The 27,749-nt window shown below is 41.4% G+C and overlaps 1 protein-coding gene across 1 annotated transcript; it reads right to left on the minus strand.

Moving 5' to 3' along the window:
* usp12b (ubiquitin specific peptidase 12b) lies at positions 1 to 26,456 on the minus strand. Its single transcript, XM_087835353.1, has 10 exons — positions 26,303 to 26,456; positions 21,415 to 21,495; positions 21,112 to 21,195; positions 19,239 to 19,368; positions 18,405 to 18,694; positions 17,231 to 17,307; positions 17,053 to 17,136; positions 14,410 to 14,607; positions 10,249 to 10,327; positions 1 to 5,567 (listed from the first exon to the last, which is right to left on the minus strand). The coding sequence occupies exons 1-10, from the start codon at positions 26,348 to 26,350 to the stop codon at positions 5,466 to 5,468; spliced, it is 1,173 nt and encodes a 390-aa protein (XP_087691479.1). The 5' UTR covers positions 26,351 to 26,456; the 3' UTR covers positions 1 to 5,465.
* Positions 26,457 to 27,749: the final 1,293 nt, after the last annotated feature.

The following is a 27,749-nucleotide window of genomic DNA, read 5'->3' on the forward strand; positions in this document are numbered from 1 at the left end:
TGATTTATTTTAATCCTTTATGTAACCTAAAGTGGATTTTTCCTCTAACACTGTGATCACATATCAGGTTTTGGACAGTCATGTATTTTTTTGCACACCAACATCTAATAAGAGGATGTCTATAAAGTGAGTATGTTAATAAACTCACGGCTCCATTGTGACCATTCCATATATTTGGGTTTGTTTGTTTTGGCCTGCCCGGTGTGCCGGATGGGTGGGGTTTGCAATTTTTAAAGCACCAGGCAGATTGAAGATATCAACCATAAGAAAGGTATCTTTGAGAGATAACGTACACTAATATTCTCAATCTAGATTTGTTGATTATTCCAAGCAAGCAATTATTTATATTCCAATAATAACATCTGTATTTATGTACACATCTCTCACTTCACACTCCCCAAATTAGATCAAAATAAATCCTCAGATTTCCAGAGCTGCCTACAAACAGCAGACAACAGTAGACAATCAAAATTAGTAAAATACATAAAAATAAAAACAATGCAGAACATCAAAGGAAAAAACGTTAACATGGACATTCATAATAATAATATTTAAATAAAAAGAGCCTTGCTTCAACATAAGCATCCAACACATTGTTCAGCCAAAGGTTTCAATGAATTCTGGTTTTCATATTAAAAAATAAAAATAAAAAGGCTTCCAGCTGAATCTGTGGACTTCCATCTCCCTAATAATGTGCTTTTGTGCTTGTCTGTGTTTATTTACATCTTGAGTACACCTACACTTTGTTTAGTTAAAAAAAAGTTGAGAAATAAAAACAATATAAACATCATTTGGTATGTATGAACGCAACTTAAAGAGTCCACAGATTCTGTTGGTGTTTCAAGTCATTTGCAGCCAAAAATGACTTTCTTCAAATGTCCGAAAGTTATAAAACTACTAAGCCCCCAAGAAAAAACAAAACATAAAAATTGCGCAACACTTTCCTTTAATGTAGATTACTTCCTTTAAGTTGATTAGTTAAAGAGCAGCACAGACGTGAAAGAGAAATAGTGTTGACTTTGAACCTTCGACTCATTGAGTGAAGTGCTTCGGATGCATCGTCAAGGAAGTCGCTCGATCTCCTCCCAGTCGTTTACACAGATTTGGGAACTTTGAGCCAAATGAGGTATTTGTTCAGTTAAACTATTTGTAGTTGTAGTCTTATGTAACATAAATGGACAGAATGACTTTGGAAGAGGCTGACAGTGATTTAACTTTACCCTACCCTGATCTAAATTGGTCCTATTGCTATTACCTTGAAACCAAGATAACTTGATTGGTTGGATAACCCATGTTTTGCAGGACTCTGCAACATCCGGAGCTAACAGACACACGTCAACTTTATACTGAGGAAATACAATATAGGCGCTGCTGAAAGCAACTTTATGCAAACTAGACAGGCTAAATCTCACCTAAACCTAACCAGTGTGCAACAAAGGTCCATATTGGGTGAAAAACAGGGTCTCGTCCTTCAGTCTCCTCATTAGCACTGTATTTGTGTTCAACATGGCCATTATAGCATTAGAGCACCAAAGCTAGAGGACACCTGGTGTGTAATGGATGCATCTGGATGAGAATGCGTTGGAAAAAGCAGGTTAAGGCCAGGCACGACGTCCAACTTTAAACTTTCTCGTGCTGGCAGAACTAACAGAAAGGCTTATGCAACAAAGAGCGAAATCCACAAGCTCACATTATTTTGTAACTGTAACATATTTTGGCTGCTCTGTGTTACGGACATAAAACCTGAATGATGATAAAAAGTGTCACTTAGCCACTTTTCAGGGCACTTAAATCTTTCTTTGAAGAAATGAAAATTACTTTGCAGTATTTTGGGGGATGTGATACGCCTTCAAGACTCAACCTGAATTCCCTTACATTTGTTTACTTTTTAACTCTGGGAGTCAGGACTTTGACAAGTGCTAGGTTGTGGTAAAGTGAAAACACTGTACAGCCACAAGCATGAATGCTGTTACTTTCACTAAATTGCACGATTGAAGGACAAAATGACAAGTTTTCTGACAAATATTTAAAAGTGCTTTTCAGTTTTAAAAGCGGAGACAGCGACTTCACCGTATTGCGAGGCACCCAAATCCACATGTCACAGGTCAAGCAGCAGCCCTATTTTTTATTTTTAATTTGACTGTACATGTTAACATTCAAAACTCAACAGCTATATAATATAAACACCTTAAAGGCTGCATAGAGCTTTTTTTCCAAATCCGCTTTGCATCTGCTGCAGCTCTGTTACGAAGGAGTGATAGCATGGAGGCTTATCAGCTTGGGAGTAAAATATACAACAAAATAACTAAACTGGGGTGAAAAAAAAAGGTAACTATATTTGGTTTGTGCAATTAATAAGAAAATAACGGAGGCGGCAAGGGTTAACCCACAGGTGGAAAGCGAGACCGAGGCTTTGAAAAGGCTTCTTCTTCTCCTCAGATCAACTCAATCAAACCCTGTTTGGAAGTTTTAATTTTGTTTCTCAAAGTTGGCAAGTTTAAGATCTTTAAATATTTGGTCTTCATCATACTAGAGAAATGCAGTAATTTGAAGACCCGAGTTCAAACAGGCAGTCAGGTATGTAAGCAAATATGTCAAACATGTTGTGACCCATGAAATAAGGAATTATTCGGAAGCAACTGGAAGACGTGACGCTGGACTTTCAGACATTTTAAGGACAAGAAAGAAAAAGAAAAGAAAAGAAAAAAAAAAACAGACCAAAAAACACTTAATTTTCTGTGCTCTGTGACTGTACTGGACACACAGCCCTAGATACCAGCTGGCGGCATTTGGCAACCACTGGTTGCTAGGGAAAATTGTATGTTCCTAGATGGGTTGGCAAGTGGTTGCCTTCAGTAGCTAGCATGGAACTGGTCCCAAAGAGGTATACGGCGCTGAACCGAATGCCCCCTTGCGATTTCTTTGGTTGCTAGCAGGTTGCCGTGGTCACCGGTAGTTTGCATGAAGGACTCACAAAATACTCGACAGCTGGCAGTGCAACTGCAAAATGTGTGACGCAAACTGGAAAACTGAGACCTTTAAAGTCAAATATCGATAAAGCGACCACAAGTTGGAGGTTTTGGATGCAGTACCCTGGCAAAAGCAAGCAACCACTTGCCAACTGGTTGGAGGATAAACTTCTGGTCACCGGATAATCACCGACCTGTGTGTAGGCCTGTGTGACTGAAGCCTTGCCAATCTGAATTCAGCACCACAAAGACGGCAGCAGAGCCTGTCAGCAGTTTTAAGATGAATCTGTAGTAAAGAGAGCTTGAAAAAGTTCTAAATGCAAAAGGTGTCTCTCAGGTTTCTAACCCCTAACGGGGGTCGACCCTTTGGAAGTAGTTGTTGTTTTTAGACATGAATAAGTGCAGTTTCTTCCTTAAAGCTGTCAAGACCAAAATCACCTGGATGACCAATAACCTACACAAACACATTCATCTGTAATATCCTGAAATAAGAAGAGAGAAAGTAAACATAAATCTTGGTTATACTTATGAATTTTACTATGTAACCCAGTTCTCCACTTTTAGCCCTCTAAAGGAAGACTGCAGTTAATTATTTTTTGTCTAACCTACCTACATATGCAAGTTTTACTTTCTTTTTTTTTTTAACTAAGGAAGAAGAAATCCTGCCCAAAATGATCCAGTTATGTGATCACTTGAAGCACTACTTACTGGAATCACAAAATGCTCAGCTGATTAATTAGCTTCAATCAGCTGCCCAGAGTAGCGCTAACATTCAAGTAACTGAATTTAGCCCAGGCTGCAATTTAATGAGCATTTCAGAAACAGTAAGATAACCACGATGCAGCTCATCTCACAGGATGCTTCGCCCCTAAATCTGAAGCTGCTGTTGATGCTGAGGAGGGGAAGCAATTTGAAAGCGGCCGAGACAAACATACGAAAGAGACGGTCTTACTGCAATAAAATAAACCGTGTAGCCGAGCATCAGCGGATCACATCCGCAGACCTTTAGCATCACTCAGCGTTACCAAAGGCTGCAATTTACGATTCTGGAGTGGAAAACGTGTTATGTAAAAACCTGACTGCCTGCCAGAGCTGCAGCTGCACGAAAAACACTTAAGCCAGAGTCAAAATTGGCGTGGCTGAAACTGCGAGATGAACCAGCTGTAGAAGGGTAAAGGCGTGTGTGCGCAGAGAGGCATCCATAAGCACATGAGACAAACTCGACAAACTTCGACACTGCGTGTCGTGTAGTGTGTAAAGTGGATATCAGAGCTGACTTAAAGGGAAAAAAAGCACTAGTCTCATAGTGCGTCCCTTTAAAAAGAAAAAGAAAAAGTACAAATGTGCATATTGTGGCATCTTTAAAAAAGTCAGACATGTTACAACAACACATCCTCAGAGAGCAAAGGAGCGTGTGCTTCCTGTCAAAACCATGAGAAGCTGGCATTTTAAAAATTAGCTTATGCTGTTGAAATACTTCCTTTGAGCTCTTTTCCCTCCCCCACTGTGGCACCACGAGTGGCTCAAAATGGCATAACACACCAGGAAGTTTAACCACCAGCCACTTTAGACACTCTAGATGCTGGAATCTAGAACAGGACTGTTGGTGATCCAAAGGATTGGATTAAAAAAATATAACATGTGGCAAAGTATTCTTTTCTTTAAACAGGGTTGTTTAAAAAAAAAAAAAAATTATATAAGCTGCAAATTGTACTTTTGGTCAACTGGTTTCACTTTTTTCTCTTTATTTTTTTAGTTAAGAATTTTAAACCTGAAACAAAGAGCCTTACTCATGAGTGTGGGGAACATTTCAGCTCCATCAGCACCTCCCAGGTGGCTGGTTTCCATTTCAACCATCGCCTGTAACACTGCGCAGGACGTGATTGGCAAAACTTCACTATACAAAACACCGCAAACTATCATCAAAGCGCCGCGCTCACATTCAAGCCGTTCACTCACTACAGGTAGTGTCAGTGGTTTTGCTGTGACAGGTGGGACTTCTGACAGTGCCGTCAGACGTTAAAGGAATCTTTGGGGGAGTTGCGTGTCAGTGCAACAAGCCACAAAAAGGGCCGACTCGGACCTTAACCCCCCGACACCAGTTGCATCCAAAACAGCTGGTTATGCCGCATCATCTTCTCCTGCTCGTCCTCCACATGTCAGCCTCTTGGATTGGTCAGTCTGCCCACAGTGCAAAGCGAGTGTTGTGGAATCTGCCAGGGGGGGGGTGGGGGGTTCTAGTGGATGTTTCTTTAAAATATATTTTTAAGGTGCTCTGCTGCAGCAGTGTGGACACACAGGATTTGAACGGTAATCCAGAAGGCTGTCACAAGACCTGTCGCACACGCCTCAACCCGTCCCGAGTGGCACTCCAGTGTAGCTCCGCCTACAGGAAATAAGCCTGGATACTTAAGTGAGGGCGGAGCAGGTGGCTGCCATAAGCCCCTCCCCCCTCTGTTGAGTGACAGTCTGTTGGGGACTTACGACCGCCTTGGTTCAGTCTCTGGACTGGTAGAACAGGATGTATCCTGACTCAGAGTTCTTGGAAATGTCTGAGGTCAGACCGTAGAACTCCTCGATCGCCTGCGCGTCAATTTTCTATGAGGGAAGACGACAACAGAGGTTAGAACCCGTATCAGGATACAGTAATAACCTGGATCTGGTTCTCCTTGTTTTTGCTTTCAAAGCAGTGTTAACTTCCACCCCAATAAACAAAAGACAATAACTAAATAAAAACTAATACAAGAGGACCGAAACCATGATGAAACAAGAGTATACACATGGACAAATGAGATGCTGTAACTCTCACCGGTTAAAACTTTGATACTTTTAGTAATTTTAGTAAACTGAATCAAAGTCAGCTGTAGTCTATTAAACTTAGCACAAGAAGTAAGGAAATTTGTCTTGTCAATTATTCCGACGGCCCCGCAAAATGAAAATGCAATGTCATATAACAGTAAAAAATATATATATCTTACAAAAAAGAAAGGAAAAAAAAAAGATTAACGAAACTTATTTTGCAAAGTTACCTAACTTTAGGCATTTAAAAAAAAAAAAAATCATATTTGAATGACAGTTTCATGCATTTTCTGACCATGATTTTTAGGGCATCTCTCCTCATTCATTTGGACAGAGGCTTCAAAATAACTATCCAAATATCTGCAAAGATGCACAAGTGGGAAGAAGAGTTTCTACGAGGATCCAGTCATAAAATGTGAGAATTAATAAATTAATTATTTGCGCCATTTTAGCAAATGTGTGCATATATAAGGAACGAAGAAACAACATGTTTATATGGAAGCTTTTGTGTGCACAATTCTCAAAATAAATAAATAAATTACCATTTATTTATTTTATTGTACTTTTTGTCTTCATTTTATCTTGTTTTCTGAATGTCACTTAAGCTTTTCTAGGGGTTTTTACTTCTTTTGTTATTGGATGTCATCTCTGAAAATTCCTTTTACATTTTCCACTGTGGTTGAAACATACCCTATTATAAGCACATCTAGTCTTGCTTATATTGATAATTGATGAATAATGTCTGGCTCCTATTCAATCGAGCAGTTTTCTGGGTTAAGTAAAGTTATGGGAGCTAGAAAAAAAGCTGCACTTTTGGAGTGAAAGAAATCGGCGTCATAATTGTAGAAAACTAAATAAGTTTGAGTTCCACGAGGAAACAGGCAAATGGCAGAAACAAGCAGCCAAACGGGATCAAAATAACTTATCAGAAAAAGAGTTCAAGCTAAAATATAAAACAGGGAGAGGCATGCAGAGTAAATCTCCACAAACCATAAAAAATAAGTTAATCTTTCTTCTCTGCAGGCTCAGCAGAATCTTCCAGACCAGATGTCTGAGCGGGCCAAAGTCCCGCTGTAGTGGAAAAATACTGTGGAGGTTATATCAGTTTTAACCATCAGTCCCTGATGACTGACTGAGCTCTTTCCTGCAAACAGCAGGGTGATGTCTCCTACTGCCGAGGAGATTTAAAGCAAAATAAACCATTCTAACTGGGAAAATAACGTGTACGTTAGATATTTGATTTGGCCGAACTGCTACTGCGAACGCACAGAGAGGAGCACATGTGTTTAAAATGACCTCCAAATGCTTGAAAGTATTTTCTAAAACACTAGCTGTGACCTCTCGTGCTATAATATAACCAAATCAACGCCTGTGTGACTATATAAGGAAAAACCAAACATTACAAGCATCATAAAAATGAATATTTTGGGGGCACAGGTGTCCTGGACTGCATTAAAGTAAACTGTTTCACCTCATAAAGTGCGCCCCGACTGTAGATGTGTTTTACATGCCTCGTTTTCTGTCTTTTTCTACCACCCCTTTAGTATAAGGCAGTACGGCAGAGCAGCTTAAAACAGATGATTATATACAACTAGAACGTTATACTTTTCCCTCTGATTATGCTAATTAACTGTGATACAACATAGATGTGTGTATATCCACAAAAAGCTGCTTGAAGCTACAAAAAACTACACAAATCTGTAAAATTGTAAAGTAAATAAACAAAAAAAAACAAAAACACGCACACACACACTTATTATTAAAAAAAAAAAAAAACATAAAAAAATAAGGACAAACTGCAGTTAGCAGACTTTCTTTTGTGGCTTTAAGTCATCGCTGTAGGTCAACCCAACAAACATAACAGTTATAAAAAAAATATTATATAAAATATATATTTTTATATATGCTATTGTGTTTTATCCAACTTCCTTTGTGTTTTGTGTAATTTTGCAGCATTTTTCTATTTGTAGGTGTTTTAGGTTGCAGTGCATGTGAACTCTCAGAGCCACCGTACAATAGAGTCAGTTATTCTTATCCAACTGTATAGAAAAGTCTTGCGACGGCTAACGCGAACCAATTCATTCAGCATCCAGTTGGAACTGATGCACAGTGTTGGGAAGGTTACTTTTAAAACTTATTCCACTACAGATTACATGCCCCAAAATTTATTCTGTAACGTATTCCGTTACGTTACTCAATGACAGTAATGTATTCTGAATACTTTGGATTACTTTGGATTGACGGTTACTCGCCATACCAATACCAACTAGAGTTTTAAATATTAATATAAAATGAGTAACAGTAGGGTGGACATTAGGTAAGGCTGCGCTTTTCGCAGCGACCTCGTATAGAAAACTATTCCGCGCGTATATAAAACAGGTCTGCAGCTCCGAACCGTAGTAAAGGGACCTCTGGCTAATACGTCGGGTTCCGTGTCGGGCTCGTAGCCGAAAACTAGCTTTACTTTGTTGTCTGGGTCAAGTTTGCTAACGAGAGACAGAGAGAGGCGTTGAAAGGCTGCTCCAACAGAACTTATTGTTTCGGAGGAAAACACGAACACAGCATACAGTCGAGTCTTAATAGCTTACTTACAACCGGACTACACTGCCCATAAGGCTACATTCTTAAGGGCGATGCCTGTAACACTCTGCCTATTGCCTTCATATTAAATCATTTTTTGAACAATAATTTTTAAAAATATTTCTCAGCAGAAATATTTCTGCTGAAAGGGCATAGCCTAATATATGAAACAGGAAAAGACTGCTGTGTAATCCCTTTATTTCAACAAAGTAACTGTATTCTGAATACCACCTCTTTAAACGCTAACTGTAACGGAATACAGTACATATGCAGAGACCATTCTCACCAACTTCTAATGCAAACACAGTTCTCCCCCCATAAGCAGGCTCGGAACACGAGCATCTAGGGACTACACTGCATCTAGGGACGCAGCAAAATAAGCCTTTTCCTTGTAAATAACACTGTTAATAAAAATAACTACTCCTCACGTAGGTTATTTGAGAATTAATGAAGGATGCTAACACTGGCTGAGACTGTACATCTGCAGATCAGTGTCTCATTTACCACTAACTACAGACTAAACGTCAGCAAGCTCTGGAACGCCTCATCGTGACGACTGCACAGCCAGCGAGCTGCTGATAGTTTGATTGCTGTGGCATACCTTTCCCTCTGGCATCAAGAAAGAAAAACATCAGACTGAAAGGTTACTTCGCTGAAACACAGCAGCACGCCGAAGCTTAGGCCGCGTGATGTGGCGGGCCGCCAGTGGCTAAAGAGCTACAGCAGGCCATCGGCTCACACTGCAAACTTAGCAGAGCTGCACTCCCTGTATGGCAGGGATATAGATGCTGGCAGATCTCCCTGTTTGGATTGATGGTTCATCAAAGTGTCACCATGTTTTTTAATGTTTTTAAAGTGCTGCGTCTATTCCTTGCTGACATGTCAGCTACTGAGATGACAGCGTGCTGAGTGGAGCTGGGAAACCGTTTAACGGGGGCTGAGCACTACCACACAAGCTCCAAGGATGTCAGACTGTTGTTACTATGTAGACAGCCATGTTTTCCCTCCGCTGTCACCACATCAGAGAGGAAAGCAGATGGCTTTGCAGCAGAAGCACACGGGTAATCAGCAGAACGGCAATTTCATGACAACCAGACTCATCGGAGGGGGGAAAAAAAAAAAAAGTGAAATCATTAGCTGATGTGTAAAAGTTCAAAATAACAAAAAACATATTCAGCCTCTATGTCAGCACCACCTGCTCAGAGATGGTAAAAATTAAAGGAGGAATGAGGGCTGGAGCACACAGAGAAGCAGTCTCCCATATTTATAATGCAAAAAAAAAAAAAAAAAAAAACCATGTCCAGGTCATCTCAGTTTATAATACTACGAGTGAGATGAGTAATGATTCAATTAAGAGAAGGTACACGGTGACCATTAGCGAGAAAGGAGAAAGATAAATGTCCAATAAAAGCAGGTATGTTCTCATCGCTCATCTTTTTTCCTTAATGGACACTTTTATCCACCCGTCATCATTTATCCCCATCGCTAAACCCAATTTCAGCTCCTCATCAGGCTCAGGTATGCAGGTCGGCCCGCTGCAGGAAGTCCAGACAAAACATTCGGGAGAGCCAGGATAGACTGTGAGCCTGGAATTCCTGTCTGGTTTTGGATTAGATGGGAAGCTTATGTGGAGATGGGAATTTTAATCTTTCAGTCGGTGCTCAGTCTGATGTGAGCTGAAACGCTGATGCTCAATTTAAACAGTTCACACTTGTTTTACCACCTTTAAACCGATCTGGTCTTTTTACGGGTGTCCGTTAGACTCATTATGATAATTTCCAGCTCTGCAGTTTTATTGGCTATGATTAATGTGAGCATCTGCCACTGTAACAGCACAAAAAAAGAGAAAACTACTTATAGACGTCTGATTTCCTGTAAAATGCAGAAGATCGCTTCTCACCTCTACGATGTCGTCGTCAAACAGCAGCCAGAAGCCGTGGCTCTTGACGATGGTGATGTAGTGTCCGCGGTTTGGACCGCTGCAGGGCACAGACACAGAGACGCATTAAGAAATAAGACAGCAGAGTCATGATGATTCTCATCATCCTTACTGCCAACATGGTTTTGTTTTTGGTAGTGTTTGTGGGTCATTCTGTGTTAAACACGACAGCTGGAAAGGTTTGAATGAATTCTGATTAAACTTTGTGGGGGTGTCGAGCAGGGTTATGTTAACAATCCATTACAATTCGGCTTACATCCACAAAAGTCTTCAAGGTCAACTTAATGATTTAATGGTGGCAAACTGACAAAAAGCCTGATAACTTGTAAGTGTGCTGTTTTTTTTTTGTCAACATTTAAAAAACAAAATGCAACATTTGACCTCTGACCTCTCCTTCAAGGTCAATAGATTGACCTTCAGATCAAACTGATAATAAAGAAATAACTGATAAGAAAATTAGATCTATTTAAAACTATAATATTACCTGTTGACTAAGTATTGTCAAGAGAATGAGCTCTCAGATTTGAAAAATGTGTAGTCTAAGAACATTATCTATTATCTACTCCTACATAAACTCCTGATCCTATAAATGCTGTAAATTTTAAAGAAATTCTTCTTCTTCGCAAAGTCAGTCAGAGATGGATTACTTTTTAAAAACTGAAAGAAAAATCATTTATTGTGAAAATGTTTTGCTGTTTTTTGTTGTTTCACGTCGTCAAAAGAGACCAAAACATTGGTGATGAACTGACGCTGCTGTTAGAAAGTTGTTCACATCCACACGCAGCACAGCATGAGGCAGTCTTTGTGTTTATCCATGACGTCTGTCCTCCTGAGGAAAGCTCCGGTGTTAGATTACATCTCATCTGCAGGAGGAACATAGTCGAGTGACTAATGACTCGCACATGCTCGTTTACACATCAGCTGACGTCAACTCATCGGCCGACCGGACTTAGCGAGCCAATGGACACTGATTCAAACAACGAGTGGCCCGAGGCGAACCGCAGCAATGCAGTGTTTACAGGGATACATGGACTTATTTCCTCTTTGCAGCTTTAAGTTTTTTTTCTAATTGAAAAAACTAATAACTTTAGGAATATCCCCTCTATGTCCTCGGAAACAGAATCAAGAGACAAATTACTTAAAACCAGATGTTTCCAAACATATTTCCATATCCTTTTATTTAGTGCATAATTGAAGGTTTAAAAGAACTTTCTGTAAAATTTAAAACTGTTAAAAAACTCCAAAGTCAATTAAAACTATCATAAAAATGTGAGTAAACAGCAGCTGTGACTCAACACAAAAATATCTGTGTACTGTGTTGCAAAGATATCGACTGAAGATCAACTAGGCTGGACTTTGGGGCAACGCCAATTTCAACCACAAGATGGCGCAATGAGTTACTTGGTTAAAATAAAGTTACCTTTATTTATGGCAGCTTAAATCATAAAGTAAAGCTTCTTGAGAGAAAGAATGTCTCAAATTAAATAGCAGTGTGTTATGTGAAAACATCTACTGATATGCTGCCCCCTGGAGGTGAAGTGTTTTGCTGTTAACAGAAAACCCAAGCCTCAACACATTAGATCAGGTACATGCAGTCGATAAAGCTGATGTGGGTAGTACAAATTATAAATGTTTTACATTTTAACATCTGACATGTAACACTACCGTAATACTACCAAGTGCATTTAATGTGATTGACCACACCACAGCTACCATGATGACATCCATCAATGTTTGAAGTCGTATTTCGACTTGAGATGAGCGTTTCCGTGGTCGCCATCTCGGTCTTTCAAAATTTGGCGTAATGAACTGCACGGTGGTTAGGACTGTTGCCGCACAGCAGGAAGGTCCTGAGTTCAGGCTGAGGTCTTTCTGTGTGGATTTTGCATGTTCTCCCCATGTTTGCGTGGGTTCTCCCCAGGTACTCCCAAAGACATGCAGTTAGTTGGTTAGTTAATTGATCAATCTAAATTGCCCGTAGGTGTGAATGTGAGTGTGAATGGTTGTCTGTCTCTATGTGTTAGCCCTGTGACAGACTGGCGACCTGTCCAGGGTGTACCCCAGCTCTCGCCCTATGACAGCTGGGACAGGCTCCAGCGCCCCCTGCGACCTTGAAAAGGATAAATGGATTAATTGCACGCATGATGACTAATAATCCTATTTTTCTTCAATTTAAAATGGCCAAAATTATCAAAAAGTAACTTTCATATTTTATCCACTATGACCTGAAAATGAGTGTTTACAGAGGTCAGGGCTGAGAGCAGTTTCTTCAACTGCAATTGAAAATAATGTTTAAACATTCACTTTTATACCATCAGTATAACGTCTGGGTCATTGAAAGACTGAGAAAACAGCGAGGATTTAATGAGTGACATGGGAAAAAAACCCAAAAAAACTTTCTGGTTATTTTACATGGAAAACCCCATTACATTATTCACTGGACACACCCTCACAAAAACACGGTGGGATGATGATAAAGGTCGGCTTAAGAAAGGTTACAAAACTGAAATGAAGCCTTATTTCCATCTGGTTCATAAGTAGAGTTCACATCATAAGAAAGATCTGGAAACTGAAATGTCAGCAGTTTGTTGGAGCAAAATAAAAACCAAAAAAAAAAAACCCCAAAGCTGAACAGACGCCTCAGATTAACGCCCTCTAATCGGTTATGTTGTCTTTTACACGTCTTTTTGTGATTGTGTTAACATTTTGGAGCTTAGTCGTACACCGCGATCTTTAGGGTCACTTTCCTTCTCTCTGTGTTCACCACCTGTCTTTGGTTGGTTCCACTTTTACTTTGATATTGGTTTTTGTTGACCATGACCAATTTAAGATGACGTAGCAGCAAAATCGGCTGCGTGTGAGTCTTCTTATACTCGTCTGCGGTTCAAACCCCTCGAGTCTCCATTTCAACTCGTGTCGGAAGTCCAGACTTCAAACTTCCACAGCATGTCTTTTATCCTGTCTTCCTTCTCTCACCCCAACCGGTCGCAGCAGATGGCCGCCCCTCCCTGAGCCTGGTTCTGCCGGAGGTTTCTTCCTGTTAAAAGGGAGTTTTTCCTTCCCACTGTCGCCAAAGTGCTTGCTCATAGGGGGTCATATGATTGTTGGGTTTTTCTCTGTATCTATGAAGCGCCTTGAGGCGACTTTTGTTGTGATTTGGCGCTATATAAATAAAATTGAATTGAAACTACATACCAGTTAAATTGTGTTGATAGGCCAAATAAAACCAGACTTATAAATAAATTAACAGAACGTTTTTACCTGAATTTTCAAAGGAAGGCGCTCGCAAGCAGAAAGTTCTTGCAAGCAAATAAAACAACCAAACAAACAAAACCATGATGTCCTGATAAAACTTGTTTTCCTATTAGTGGAAAAATACACCATGTCAACCAATCAGAAAATTTATATGGCAACACACATTTGATTACTGAGGAAGACGGGAAGGGTGTGAAAGACAAAGCGAGTTTAAAGATTTGTGACATTTTGCATGTTTTTAGTGTGTAGTGTAGATGTTTTGGGTTTTTGACACAGTTGCTGCCAAAAAGCCTCCAAAGGCTGATTGCAATGCAATCGCTAAACCCTGAAGGTGTCAGGCCTGTGATGTGGCTCTCGGTTTGTAAGTGGACAGGGACTATTTTTTGGAGTGCCACGAACAATTTTAGCCTTTTTCACTAATGCCTACTCAGCTCAGCTCAACTTGACTTGGTTTCGGTTGTTTAATCGTTTAAATAATAAGACCAAGCAAGGCACAGTAAACTGTTTTTTAAGGGGTAATACAACGACCAATCACATGCTTGACCTCATGGGGTTGGGTTGGGGGAGGGGTGCTATTTATATGCAATATAGAAACACTTAAAACTCTGATAACTATTAAATGGTTTTATAATCATTCAGCAAATTACTCACATATAATGTGAACAATGTCTGCTCCTCGGACTGTTATGAAGACTAAATGACTCATTTCAACAAGACTGTTTACAAGTTTGATCTGCTCATTTTTAACCATACAACACAAACTACACTAGTTTGTGCTCTACTGCACGTCTTCCACTTATGCAGCTGCAAACATTCACATCAAGTTCAAGACAAAAAATTAAAGTGAAATAAAACAATAAACTCTACCTGCCACAGTGCACGACGACAGCCACCAGGTCGTACAAACGATCTGGGTTGGTTGCGTCCCCGGATGTGTTGAAGAGGCGGAGCTCCAGGGGGAAGACAACGCGATAGGACAGTTTGGTGTAGCGGTGCAGCTGGTCCATGTATTTAAAGCGCTTTAGGTGGAGGGCAAGGATCATGGGTAGCTTCTTTACCCTCATCCTGAGTGAGAGAGATGAGAGAAATATTGATTTTAAAAAATATAAATATACATTTCAGAGCAGAAAAATCTTTATCTTTGAAGACTGAATTGTTGGATGGAAGAAAAAAAAAAAAAAAAAAAAAAAAGAACCTTTTCATTTCGAAATTACAAAAAGCAGAAACACAAAAAGGCGCGCAGTACGATCGATCTTTCCCCGACAAAAACCAAGAGGCTGAAAGCTTTCCACGCCAGTCCACAGACCTCCTGTCAGGAACGAGGAGCACGTTTTGTGTTCCTCCCCCTAATTTGGGAGAACCTTTTTTGTTTGTGCTGCTCTGCGTTAATGCACGCTGCAGACGCTTGTGTCGGCATGGGCCTTTCAAGCTAATGGATGGTGCTTGGTGCACTTAACGGGCTCTCAAAAACATTTGCTGGTACGTATTTAAAAAACATGTGGCGCCGTATGACAGACGCCATCGCGAGCAGAGAAGAAAACAAAAAGAAACTCATATCAAAGGGCAACACTGACAGAGGGACGTCCAGCTGCTGTTCAGTAGTTAATAATAGACTTCGCATTAGACTGACGCCCATGACGAACTTCTCAGAATGTAACAGGAAGGCAATGGTTGCTATAGCAACATCAGATGTGGTTTGTGGGGTACCGTCTAATGGAACAAATTTGTCCACTCAGAGAAACTTTCAAGTGGTTGTACTGCACTTACAGCTGTGTGACAGTTACAGGCTGTGATAACCGCTCCTACAGTCTGCAAAGCACTACAGCCCTGCACCGTCAGCGCCGGGTTTATCAAAACTCAAACATCAGTATTCATGGAAAACCAGTGTCATCATGCAGTGACACGGCAGAACAGAGTCAGCTGATAAAATGCACGAGCTCATGCTTCAGCGATGATAGACTGATATAACTCTGATCGAATAAAAACAATAAAGTGCCTCATCTTAGATTTTTACTGAACAAATGACAGTTTATTTAACCCTCTCAGGCTCAAATTAAACTTTTTGTTGCTAATGCACAACCAAGTCCTGCAGTGGTACTTCTGAGTAAAAAAAAAAAACTCATAAAATATGTATGTGGGGTAATCAGGTTGTTAGTTTTTAACTGTTGCAAATCGGCAACACCTGCCTCGAGAGGGTTAAAGACTTATGACTGTCTGATATGTTTCAATTTTACGTGTAACAAAACCTCAAGCATGCCCCCAAGAGCTTCTGATTATGCCTGAAGGTGCTTCTACCACCACTAAGAATATATAACTAATTAAAATATAAATTTAACTGCAGTTATGGCTCCCAACACCAATTACTTTTGAACAAGTTGGTTTTGTGGTTTCTAGAGATGTGCTTTTATCTCTTCTTTAACCCTATAACTGCACCATGTTTGATACGTGACCTTGTGAGACCGTTTTATCATCAGTACTGGGTTTATTTCAGAGCTTAGCCAAGATGGAAAGTCTAGTAATGAGTGACAAACGTAGCTTTTCTTAAAAGTTCAACAAATGCGTGGCGTTTCAAAAGCTGCAATTATGATTTTCTGTCTGACTCGACCACCTCAGCGAGAGTTTTCCATGTCAACAAAATGCTTTATGTACTTGAGTCGCCCCAGATTGTGTACAAAAACAGAAGAAAAAAAAATTACAGCGAAATCTTGGATATGCTTAACACACACGCACACTCAGGACACACTGAACTGCATAATGACTGCTCGCAGTGACCAGAGTGCCTGTCACACTCATAATCTGCAAAAAAAAAAGAAATGCAAGTAGGATTTTTTGCACGACAACGACACAAGCCCACACACACACACTCTCTTGAGTGCATCGCTGACGCGCTCGCTAGCCGTGCTCCACATGACATGAAGCGCAAACGGTGGCTGGAAATAGCTGACACGGTTATACGGTGGAAAAGCAGGTGGTTAAAAATTATGCTGTGCCACTAATATTTTACTGTAATGCTGCTGCTGGCACCTGACAGTTTCAGACTTCGACGTCGGCAGCATGTCGTCTGTGGCAGCGGCTCATTGATAAAGGATGTAAAAAGCCCTGCAGTTACTTACATTCGGAAATGCTGCTGCCTGTGAGCAGCAATAGCTGACAAAACGTTCAGTATTTTCATCCTGCATCATCAATGTTCATTTACTTCTCAATAAAGTAAAGAAACACATTTTTGGCGCTTGTTTTTAATTTAGGGCCCGTCAGAGACCTTTTCATACTGGATTTCATTGTTTACATTAGCTTCTCTGTACCATCTGAAAACCTGCTGAGACCAGCAGATCCTACAGCATGAAATGTATGCATTTAACAATCAGGGGGGAAAAGCCTTTGTGAAAGAGTTCCCTGGTAAGAGCTCTGTGTGCTATCTGAAGGTCAGGTAACAGAACTGGTTTAAAGGCAGCAAAAACAAAAGGTGATGAAAGAAAATCAGAAAAGTCACGTGATGATGATGTCACTCACCTTTTCTGGGCTTCCTGTTTGCTGCGACACTGCTCGCAATAATACTTGTATTCACTGCATAACGTCTCTGTGTTACTGAAGCCCCTGATGAGCAGAAACAAACGCCGTCACTAAGACCAGCCAGCATCATTTAATCGCTCTTTTATTTATTTATTGATCGCTAATAAATTCGGCGTACCTGAGACAGTGCGTGATCGACGTGTTCTGCTCCACATCCACAGACAGATCCAGGAAGTCCTCGTCTTTGCTGCTCACCTGAAACAAAAGCAAAGGGCGAACGCCCAAGGTCACATGGTGTGTCGTTATGACAACGGCATTAATGACCCGATCGGTTAAACGAGCAATGTGGAAAATTAAGATAAAAATTAATACTCAGTGTCTCACACAGATTTTACTTGTAGTCAAGTCTAGAAGCCAGATTAATGTCTTACTGAGAGCTGGGTCGAGTTTCCTGTGTTACAAGAGGCTCTTCTTTTAAAACACCGCGCTAACATAGACTGAACGCACGTCCAGACTTTTGGGTTAAGATCATCTGGAAGTGTGACGTTTTCACCGATTTGTTTATTTACAGCTTATTCTGTGTCATATTGATTCTATTTAATATGGGCAAGTTGTCAATCTGTACCTTACTGAAACCACTGATTGAACCACAACTTGTGCCAGTTTGCAGTCATCAGAAATAAACAGCAGCGCTGAGCTTGGTGATAAAATATTTAACTTCAAAAGTTTATTTTGCCCCTCTGTGTGCTAATCTCATTTGCAATGCTGCTGCATTCTTCTGTTCATGTCTCTGACTGGAGGACGTGACACTCGGAGGGACTGTTTTGTGCAGAAGAAGAGTCATATAACCTGGGAAGGGTTCCTTTTTACATGAGCCCACAGGAAGCCCTGCTTTACACAGAAATGTGATGACCCCCATCGTCATACTTCTTCACACCATCATCATCTCTGACTGGGGTTTCAGGTTTTAGAGAACCAGATAACACAAAGAAAGCCTGACTTTGAACTTGGACAATTAAGAAGAAGATTTGCTGAGACTGATTTTGGTGCTACTGCCAGCTGGAGGCAGTCACAGATACACAAGACATGGGCCTTCACAAACACTCCAGAATACACACTCTGTGTTTGACAAGGGAACAATCAGGGAACAGTCTGGACTTCCTGGAAAACATAACTATACTGTAGCAATGGATGAGAGGGCCGTTCCTCCATAGACTTTAATTGAACTGACAGCCTTTCTGGAACACGAGGAGTCGCCCCCTGGTGACCATTAAAAAGAATTCAGGTTTAAAGTCACGCCCATCTTCTTATACTGATCTGCAGTTCAAACTCCGAGTACTCGAGCCACTCACAGCTTCACAGTTGAGGCAGCGCGTCTCGTTGGTCAGCGTTCCTTGGAAGATCTCGTGCACCCAGGTCTGCTGCGTCTCCTTCCCTCCTTCCCCTTCTCCACCTCCTCCTCCCGATTCGCTACCGCCTCCTCCTACTCCCCCTCCGCCCACTCCTCCACCTCCATTCTGAACCAGTTTTCCGTTCTGCTGCCGCTCCTGGCTCTTCTCCTCCTGGAGAAGGTCAGCGATGGTGTTGAGAAGGTAGTTGAGGAATTCGTGGGCGTCCTGCTGCATGTAGTTGTCAAACAGCTCTGAGAGGAACAAAATAAAAAATAGCAAGCAGAAGGAAACATAAATAGAAAACATAAAGATATATAGAGGCGTGAGAATAGAGAAGTGGAAAGAGGAATACAGGAAATAACAGACGTGAGAAGAAAAGAGAACAAAGAATAAAGAGCAATCAGAATGCTGGCAATGAGAAATATAGCAAATCAGGAGCCTGTCGTCTTCTCCTACATCTGCTTTCCCCTTCAGGATCTGGCTGACAATTATATTTCTTCAGCTGCGATAACCCTCCCCTTCCTCTCATTCTTTTCCTTTCCCCACTCTGCCTCATCCCCTTTCTCCCCCGCCAGCCTCAGCTGTGCTCGTCAATAGTGAGAGGAAGTGGGGTTAAAACAAGCGACTGATGGAGGAAAGTCTCCGATTTTACTTCGACTTTTTTTTTAAATTTCGTACACAAACAGCAGCTGCACAATCTGGCAGAGCTGCAGAGTCGAAGCGTTCGACCTTAATGAATATTCTTTCTGAAAAAAAAAGGAAAAACAAAGTTCAGCATCATGCTGAGTCACTTACCATTTTCCTTTCTCAGCCGTGAGATGAATTTCTTAGGCGGGATAACGCCGACTTTCTTCTTCTGTGTGGCGATGCTGTTGAACAGGTCAGCCAAGCAGGTGAGCAGGGACTCTTTACGGCGAGGCTGCACCTGAAGAGAAGAAGACGGAGATAGTCAACGTTACGCTGTAAAAGCCTCAGCAACTCAGAGATAGTTTAACATTATCTTATCGTGCTACACTAGCCTGAACCTTGATACTTGATCTAATCTATGGAAGTCATGTTATGTGAACTATAGCAAAGAAAATAATGAGCAATGGCAGGGTTACAGGTAAGTCAACAGATACTTCGAAGCCACAATGAATCGTCAGTTAATCTAAATGTTAACGTAAGACGGCAGGCTTCTTCTCATAAAACCTGCAAATGTTCAGTGAAAACATAAAAACTCACTGTCAATAACATTTTTGTATGGAGTACACAGCCACACATTTCCAAATCCTTCAAGCCAGTCAATCCTTTTAGGAAGCGTCAGCTAAAACTATGGCTGCCAGCTCAACAAACCAAAAACATACTTAGAGGTTCAGATAATACGTCAACATCTTGATGTACGCTCAATCATCCAGGTAAGTAGATCCCAAAAAGTTGATTCTGTTCATCTGGACGTAGTGTTTTGTGGGAGAAACGTTTCGTCATTCATCCAAGTGACTTCTTCAGTCTCAGCTGACTGCAGGTTTCCCCAAATCTTATAAACAGTACATTTGCACAATGACTGAAACTAGCACCATCTTTCAATGATGAGGATGTACACATTCTGGACAGAGAGGAACGCTGGTTTGAGCGGGGGGGCAAGGAGGCCATTTACAGGATAGACCAGGGGTGGGCAATCTCAGTCCATGAGGGCCGGTGTCCCTGCAGGTTTTGGATGTGTCCTCGAACCAACACAGCTGATTTAAATGGCTAAATTAGCTCCTCAACATGTCTTGAAGTTCTCCAGAGGCCTGGTAACGAACTGATCATGTGATTCAGGTGTGTTGACCCAAGGTGAGATCTAAAACCTGCAGGGACACCGGCCCTCGTGGACTGAGTTTGCCCACCCCTGGGATAGACCATCTCTGAATCGAGATGGGGGCCTAAGGGTACATCCTTCACTATCTTACATTGCTGTGATTGCAGCCATTCCCCAACTCTCTCTAAATGTTGACAAACTAAGCAATCTTATGGCTCCATCACAACAGAGTCAAAAGACAACGACAACTTCCTTGCAACTAGGTTGCTCCGTGATTTCACTGAATTTTAGTAGTTGGTTGCCCAGATGTGGAGTACACAACTCTTGCAACCTCTGGACAGGCCCAGGACACTCTCATGGGATAAACTGCCAACGTGTAATTTAGTCAGTCTGCACTCATGAGGGCACTCATTGCTTGCGTCACATCCTTTTGCAGTAGAGGACTTGACTCAGCTGTTTGAATTCTGGTTATGGTCCTACATAAAATCAAGGCTGTGGAGCCCCGGTGTAATTTTGCAGTTTGATAGCCGTCCTACAGCAACTAAGTCAATATTTATAAAGGAAGGCTTCTAAGTAATCCAGATCCAAATAAAAATGAGTTAAAATAAGCTCAAATTAACACATTCAAACAGGAAGTTGTGCTAAAAAACAGGCACTTGAGGCTATCAAATGGCTATAATGGTATAACAAGATGAAAACCTATGAGAACCATTGCACCACAAACCAAGCACCAGATTTGGCTCAATTTAAACATCTGCTTTTTATGAAAACTCAAACGTGTAACTCTCTAACACAACCCAGTCTTTCATATCAATATGGCATTTAGCTGTGTTTGCATTCTGTCATGGCACCAGGTTTTATCTCAACAGTTCGTCTCTCATTACTTACCTTGTACGCCAGCACCTTCTCCCTGAACGGTCGACAGAAATACAGAGCCTGCAGCACTGAGTTACAGTAGCAGGTGTTTCCAAACTAGAAAGAAAAAGGAACAGAGAGAAGGTCAGGGGGTTTAGAGGAGGGCAGGTTTTCTGCTCGTCTACACCAAATAAGCCACGGCAGTACTAAAGAAGTGGCCTGACAACTAAACATCCGGTGTGAATCTTCAAACAGACGGACATGATTAGTAGCTGCTGGCTGTGCTCTGCAGTCTGCAGCACGTAAACAGGTGCATGGCCACCACTAGATACTTACATTAACTAAGCCAAAGTAGTGTTCATTTACGGGAAACTGTTCCGGTCCAATCTCCTTTTCCAAGGCAGAGGCATTGGCGCCCTGCAAGAAAAGAATTAAAACAAGGAAAAGAATGACTGTTTTATTTATTTTTTCCTGAACATTTTCATGTGTAACAACTTGCAGTCAGTGTTTTTGTTTTAATGAAAAATGATCCATTAAACTTCCTTTGTCCTAATTTCCTCCTCAAAGGTTCCAGTTTTTCCTGCTCTGTTTTCTCTCTGCTCTGCTGGACTTTCAGCCATCTGCTTGCTGCAGCTGTGTTTTTCACTTCACATCCTCGGTTTCTGCATTTTATTTTCCTCTGCACACTGATGAGCCCCATTAATCACATCTACATATATGTAAAAACAGGCTGAAAAGCAATTTTATTGATACCCAAAATGTGAAAGCTGACTAAAGTGAGGGCAACACATTCCATCAATCTAGAGGGATAGTGTTGCATAACCTGCTGCGGTCCAGTTTATGTGTTCAGCATTAGTTACCATGGCGATCTAGCCAGGTAAAAAGAGAAGATGCCTTCTTTACACTGAGAACTCAGGACTTTAGGCTCAAAGACACAGACACATGACCACAATTATCCCCAATGTGTGCAAAAAGTTAGCATTCTCGTTTCCTCTGAAGTATTTGTTACACAGACGGGGCCGCCCAGGTCATCAAAGCAACTTTTATTCATCAAGATAGCAGTCTTATTTTATTGCCATCAGTTTGTGACTGAAGGGGGGCGAGTTGACCCTTGGACTGATTGTGTCACAGCTGCTCAAAACTTAATGTCAGTTAACAAACTAGTGCAAACGAGTCTGATCGGAACGTCACAGATTTAACGCAGCAATTTAAAACATTTTTAAAAATCCCTCCACGAATTGTGACGTAGCTTCTGCAACGACAACTTAACCACAAAAATTACACAAGCTCATGGCAGCATAACCAGAACAAAACTAGCTGCAAACTGGTCGAGTCAAACCCACTACTGCACTGGCACAGCTGAATCAGGCTGACTGCTGTGTTTGTCAATTAGACAGCAATTATTCGCAGACTCAATCGGTCTGAGAGTGACTGCCTGAATCTGACTGTTTGGAGACAAGTTGCCTAAAACCAGGAGACCTGCTGTGCAACTGCTCTGTGACTGAAAGTGGTGACCCGCAAGCTGAGGGTGTTCCACACCTCTGGTCACTAGAACTGTTTTCAATTGCTGAGCAACCACCGATTTCTATTGTTGCAACGAGGCTGTAGTCCTGTTTTTATAGCTCTAACGTGACTGAAACATTAGTCCCACATTGATTAATCCCACAATTAATCAAAATTGAACCCCCATCGTCATCAGGCCATAACTGGACCCTACAGAGGTCACACAGGTAGTTTAATTCCTCCAGGACGGCCATTGCGAGAATGAGCAGAATGAGCACTTCCAGAGCTACAAAATGAAACAGACTTCATGAGGGTGGCCTGAGAGCCTGACGTCCTTACACAACTCTACCAGCCCACAGTTTTCTGTAGGTTGATCCTGATGTGGCATCCTTCCATTCCTCACACATTACCGAGTCCATATCATATTATAGATATTCAACATGACTTTTTTTGCCCCGTTGAGAGCTGAGCTGTTTTCTTTGCAGTGCATTTTGCTTCTATACTTCCACTCAGGGCAAGCCTGCAAAGAAGTTTAAAGTAACGTAACATAAAGTGAAAGCACTGCCCTGTTGATTTTGTTTTGTGTTTGAGCTGCAGTAGAACAAATGTTTTTTAAAAGAAGCACTGCATTTATGTGAAGTGCATTTTGACAGATTTGTAGCACAGCGTGGATGTGAAAGCAGGGATGTGTTTACGTGACAGTGCATTAAAAACACTTCTGAATAACACTGACATATAACCCTGCAGTCCTGCTAGAAACCGAGGATTAAATTACACCAGCAGGGAGAACCAGTGCGAGGCGAGGGGCGTGATGATGATGATGATGAAGATGGTGATGCTGCTAACGCTTTGTAAAGTCACAGACAAACACGACCTCCGAGCAGCACGGGGCTGTAAACAAAAACAAGCTCAAGGATCTCAGAAAGGCAAACAAAGACGACGGCAAACATCTGCGTGCAGAGTGAGACGGTCTAAGCGTGCTCTGAAATAACACACTTTTTAATTAACTCATGCTTTCTTTTTTTGGTTTATGCCGATTCTGAAACGAGCTGCACTTCCTGCACTGGTGGAAATGAAAGTTGAAGTGAAGTCGGGGCAGCACGAAAGGCTGTTAGAAAACAGCGCGAGTGGAAACTCTTAAGTGGCTGTTTTGTCAGACACCGATCGGGTTTGTTAATCATGACGATCGGTCGAGAGGATGCTAGGAAAGCATTAGTCTGTCTGCCCTTTTCCTGCCCCCGTGCTCCGAAATAACTCGAGTCCACGAGACGAGCCGCGTCTGCTGCGTTTTAAAAGAAAATGAAGCTTCTTTCCTTTATTTCTGCTGGACACGCGCACAGTGACAGGAAACCAGGCGAGGCAAAGATCAGATGTTATTCAAGTAACATGATCAGGATTTTTTTTGTAATCTTCCCAGCTCAAAATTAGTGTTTGAGTGGTGACCAGGCATGTAAGCATGACTGATTGGAATGTAACTTTGGGAATGAGTGTGTAATAACAGGTTTTATCTGCTCCCATCTTTTCTTATAAAGCGTGACAACGAGACTCATTTCTTCTGTCTCTCCTCAAAGTTCACAATGAACTACAAATATATCTATATCTACCTACTAGACCTCAAGCAGCTGCTCTCCCTGAATACACTTTTAAGGTGGTTTAAGGTGGACCAGGGTCCTGTACTACCAAACAGTGCAACAATCCGAGTAACGTTATTTAACATTACCCCGTTAAATAAGAACTATTGACAAGTCAGCAGGTGGTCATGGCATACCTGTTGATCTCTAATCTCAAACTATCTGTTACCATAGTGATGTACGCAAACCCAGGGTTAACCATGACGCTGCCTGGTTAAGCCCAACTCTGTAAACTTTGAGGATAACTTCTGAGGAATTCCATTTCACAAATAACTATTTTATATAATTTCATGTTTGAGGTTTTATTTTAATTGAAATCTCAATAAATTAAACTGAAACTTTACAGTTTGGTTCAGTTATTACTAACCATGTTTGTTGGCCTGAGACAATGATTTACACTGAGGTTTTAGGCTTCGTCGTGTGGAGCTTAGCTGTGTGCATGTTCATGTTTTCTTTTTTTAAATCTCACATCATATTATCCTGGTTCAGTTAAGGTTAGATTAAATAATTATTTTTCTTTTGAAATTTCCCAATACTCTGGCCACATAGTGCTACTCTCAGCTGCTCCCTTATTCACAATTAGGCCTCTATAGCCTTGCGTGTTAATTTGGCTGATTTTTTCCTCCCCTCAATGGACGCACAACCACAGAGGGGGACTTATGGTCCCTCTTTGGATCAAACCAGAGGATCTTTTGCTTGTCAGGTGAATGTGTAAGCCACTAGTAATTTAAGCTTCTACTTTTAAAAATACGAATCCACCTTCAATGGAAGCAAAGGCAGTTCGTTTCAAAGATGCACTTCACTGCTGTTGTGGAAACACCAACGCTCTGAACCCTGCAAAGGTCCACCGCCTCACACGTCAAAGGCAGACAAACGCTTGAATTCGGCCGTGCCTCGCTGTGGCTTGTGCAGCTTTTGTTTGTGGCTTTCGCACTTTCCATACGACCAAATCAACTTTCTGTGGAAACAAGCACCATCCGGCCAGCACCTCGTAGCCCGCAAAGGTAGCAGAGACGAATCAAACTATTTTTTTTCTGTCTTGTAGATGCTGGGCTGTTACAAAACACTGGATAAGAGCTTACACACGGGAACAAATGAATGACAAAGACTGCAGCAGGCTTCTCCAAAGCATCTGCATCACCATCTGTCCTCCTCTGAAAGGTGCAGCACATGCAAACAGGACAAGTTACAGTCAGAGGTTAAGCTTGAAGCAAACGCAGAGCTGGTCACATTAACAGGAAACCAGGCAGTGTTATGTCTCACGTTTTCACCTTCAGCGTCTCTTTAACGAGTGGAGTGTGTCTGGGGAAATCTTATTTAACTCCTTACAAGGCATTACATGTGCAAACGTAAACATGGCTCCTGATAAAGAGGGCGGTATAAAAAAGCAAAAAGAAAATGCACAGTCACACCCAACAACTTTGGTTTCCTTTAAACTGTCCGGACTCTTCTGCCTTGCTGAAGGCTTCTTTATTTTTTATTTTTTTATAGAAGTAAAGCCAAACTATTAGCAGGTCCACGGTGGGGGTTGGGGGGCATCCAGGGTGTATCCCATGACAGGAACTGCTGGAAAATTTCCACCAGTTACACACGAACAGGCAGCAGTCAGCTGGCTGAGCTGTTTACATCCGCCCATTGTCTGCCTATCACACCTTTGACTTACATACGCAATGGTGCAACAACAACTTTGTCATTTTGAAAGCCCGTAAATTTTATCCAGACGAGTCCAGAGACTGCTGCCGTGAGAGCTAGCATGCTAGGCTAGCTAGTTTTCGCCCTTCTCCGCGTAAACAAACCGAGGCTGGCTGTTAAAACACGCTTTGTTTCCCCGTGAAGCTCCTCTCCTCTTTCCACACAGAGGTGCAGAATAAGCACTAGTGAACTGATGCTCCTCGCAGGCTCTACAACTTTCCCGAGAAACCCTGACTGACTGATGTTTTTTTCTTCTTTTAATTATGTTGTCCTGTCTGTGAGGTTAGCGAACAGGCTAGCGGAGCAGCTACTAGCCTAGCGTCCCTGGGAGGGGGGACCGGACAGAGGCGCAGCGCATTCACGCCCCGCGGAGAAAAGCACCGGATTCGGCTTCTTACCATCGTACAAATCGAGGCGATCTTTCGGACTGTCATCAGTATTTCCATCCGTAAGCCGCCATGTTGGACCGAACCCCGATGGTGAAATAATCAGAGCCGCTGCGGCTGCAGAGTTCCGAGAGAGCTTTCTGCCCCTGTTTGATAAACCTGTCAGAGTACATGGACCGACAGAGGGCGCTTCCGGGGAGGGGGTTGATTTTCAAAATAAAATGGCTAAACGTATCCTTCACTGTTAAGCAGGTTTACAGGTGTGGTCAAAAGTTTTATTTTGTTCTTGGGCATGACTTTCACTGGCCATTTGAAAGCTTTAAATGTCTTTTAGAGCTTTTCTTTTTCCTATCATTGTACAGTAGTAGCTAGCTATCAAGTTAGCTAGCCGCTAGACTCTATTGAGGGAAAATTAGGACAGTAGTAGGATAAAAAAAATAGTACAGTCTAGTAGAAATAACCACCATAGTTAGTAAAAGTAAGAGTGCCACAGGTACATAGCAGGGGCTTTATGCTGTGAGAGGGAGCGAAAATTGTATTTATAATAAAAACAAATAGAATAGTAAGACTGAGATTGTGCTGGATACTAGTGCAAATTGCATTCATAATAATATAAAATGATTGTTTATTAATTATATGTAGGAGCAGCAGGATGAGACGGTGGTTAGCACTCTTGCCCCACAGCAAGGTGCTCGGTTCAAATCCACCATCTTTCTGTGTGGAGTTTGCATGGTTTCTCTCCGGGTGTACAGTTTGCGTGGGTTCTTGCTGGTTCTTACTCCAGCTTCCCTGACTTCTAAAAACAAGAGTTGGATGCACAAATGTAAATTTATGTTGGATTCACTCAGATAGGCTGTGGTGTTTAAATGGTTGTTAGTTGGTGCTAAAGTGTGACAAGAAAATATCCTGCTACACTATTAAACCCACATCACCAGGTTGAACTGTTAACACAAGGCAGGATGGATCCATGCTTTCATGTTCTTTACACCAAATTCTGACGCTACCATCCAAATATGGCAACAGTCATCGAGATTTATCAGACAAGGCAACACCTGGTGTGGTCTTCTGCTGCTGTTCAGAGATGCTCTTCTGCATACTTTGGCTGTAATGAACAGGTACTTGAGTTACTATGCATTATTATCAGCTCTAAGCAGTCTGGCTGTTCTCCTCTTACCGCTGGCATCAACATCAGTAGATATTTTTTATAGAAGTTAAAAAAAAATTCCACTAAAATCTAATACGCCACATTTGAGTTTTCCATATTTTCTGGATACTTTGTGTTTGTTTTGGTAATATATAACATCTGACCCACATTGTCTCACACAGGGATCCTGATTATTAAATGATTAATAAAAAAAAAAAAAACTAGAATATGAAAGAGAAGATTTAAATGAGACCAAAAATGAAAGTCGTAAAACAGACTATAGTTACACCAAGAGCTTGATAAAGAGTGATTTAA

This window comes from Neolamprologus brichardi, chromosome 3, assembly GCF_056152115.1.
Source record: "Neolamprologus brichardi isolate AB-2024 chromosome 3, ASM5615211v1, whole genome shotgun sequence".
Classification (NCBI taxonomy): Eukaryota; Metazoa; Chordata; class Actinopteri; order Cichliformes; family Cichlidae; genus Neolamprologus; species Neolamprologus brichardi.

Coding starts and splice junctions, on each gene's coding strand:
- usp12b (XM_087835353.1), bottom strand. CDS start 26,350: ATGGAAATACTGATGACAGTCCGAAAGATCGCCTCGATTTGTACGATG. Junction 17,308..18,404: donor GCTGCCTCAACTGTGAAGCT/GTGAGTGGCTCG, acceptor CTTTTGTTTCAG/GTGAGCAGCAAAGACGAGGA. Junction 5,568..10,248: donor TTGACGACGACATCGTAGAG/GTGAGAAGCGAT, acceptor CTTCCCTCATAG/AAAATTGACGCGCAGGCGAT.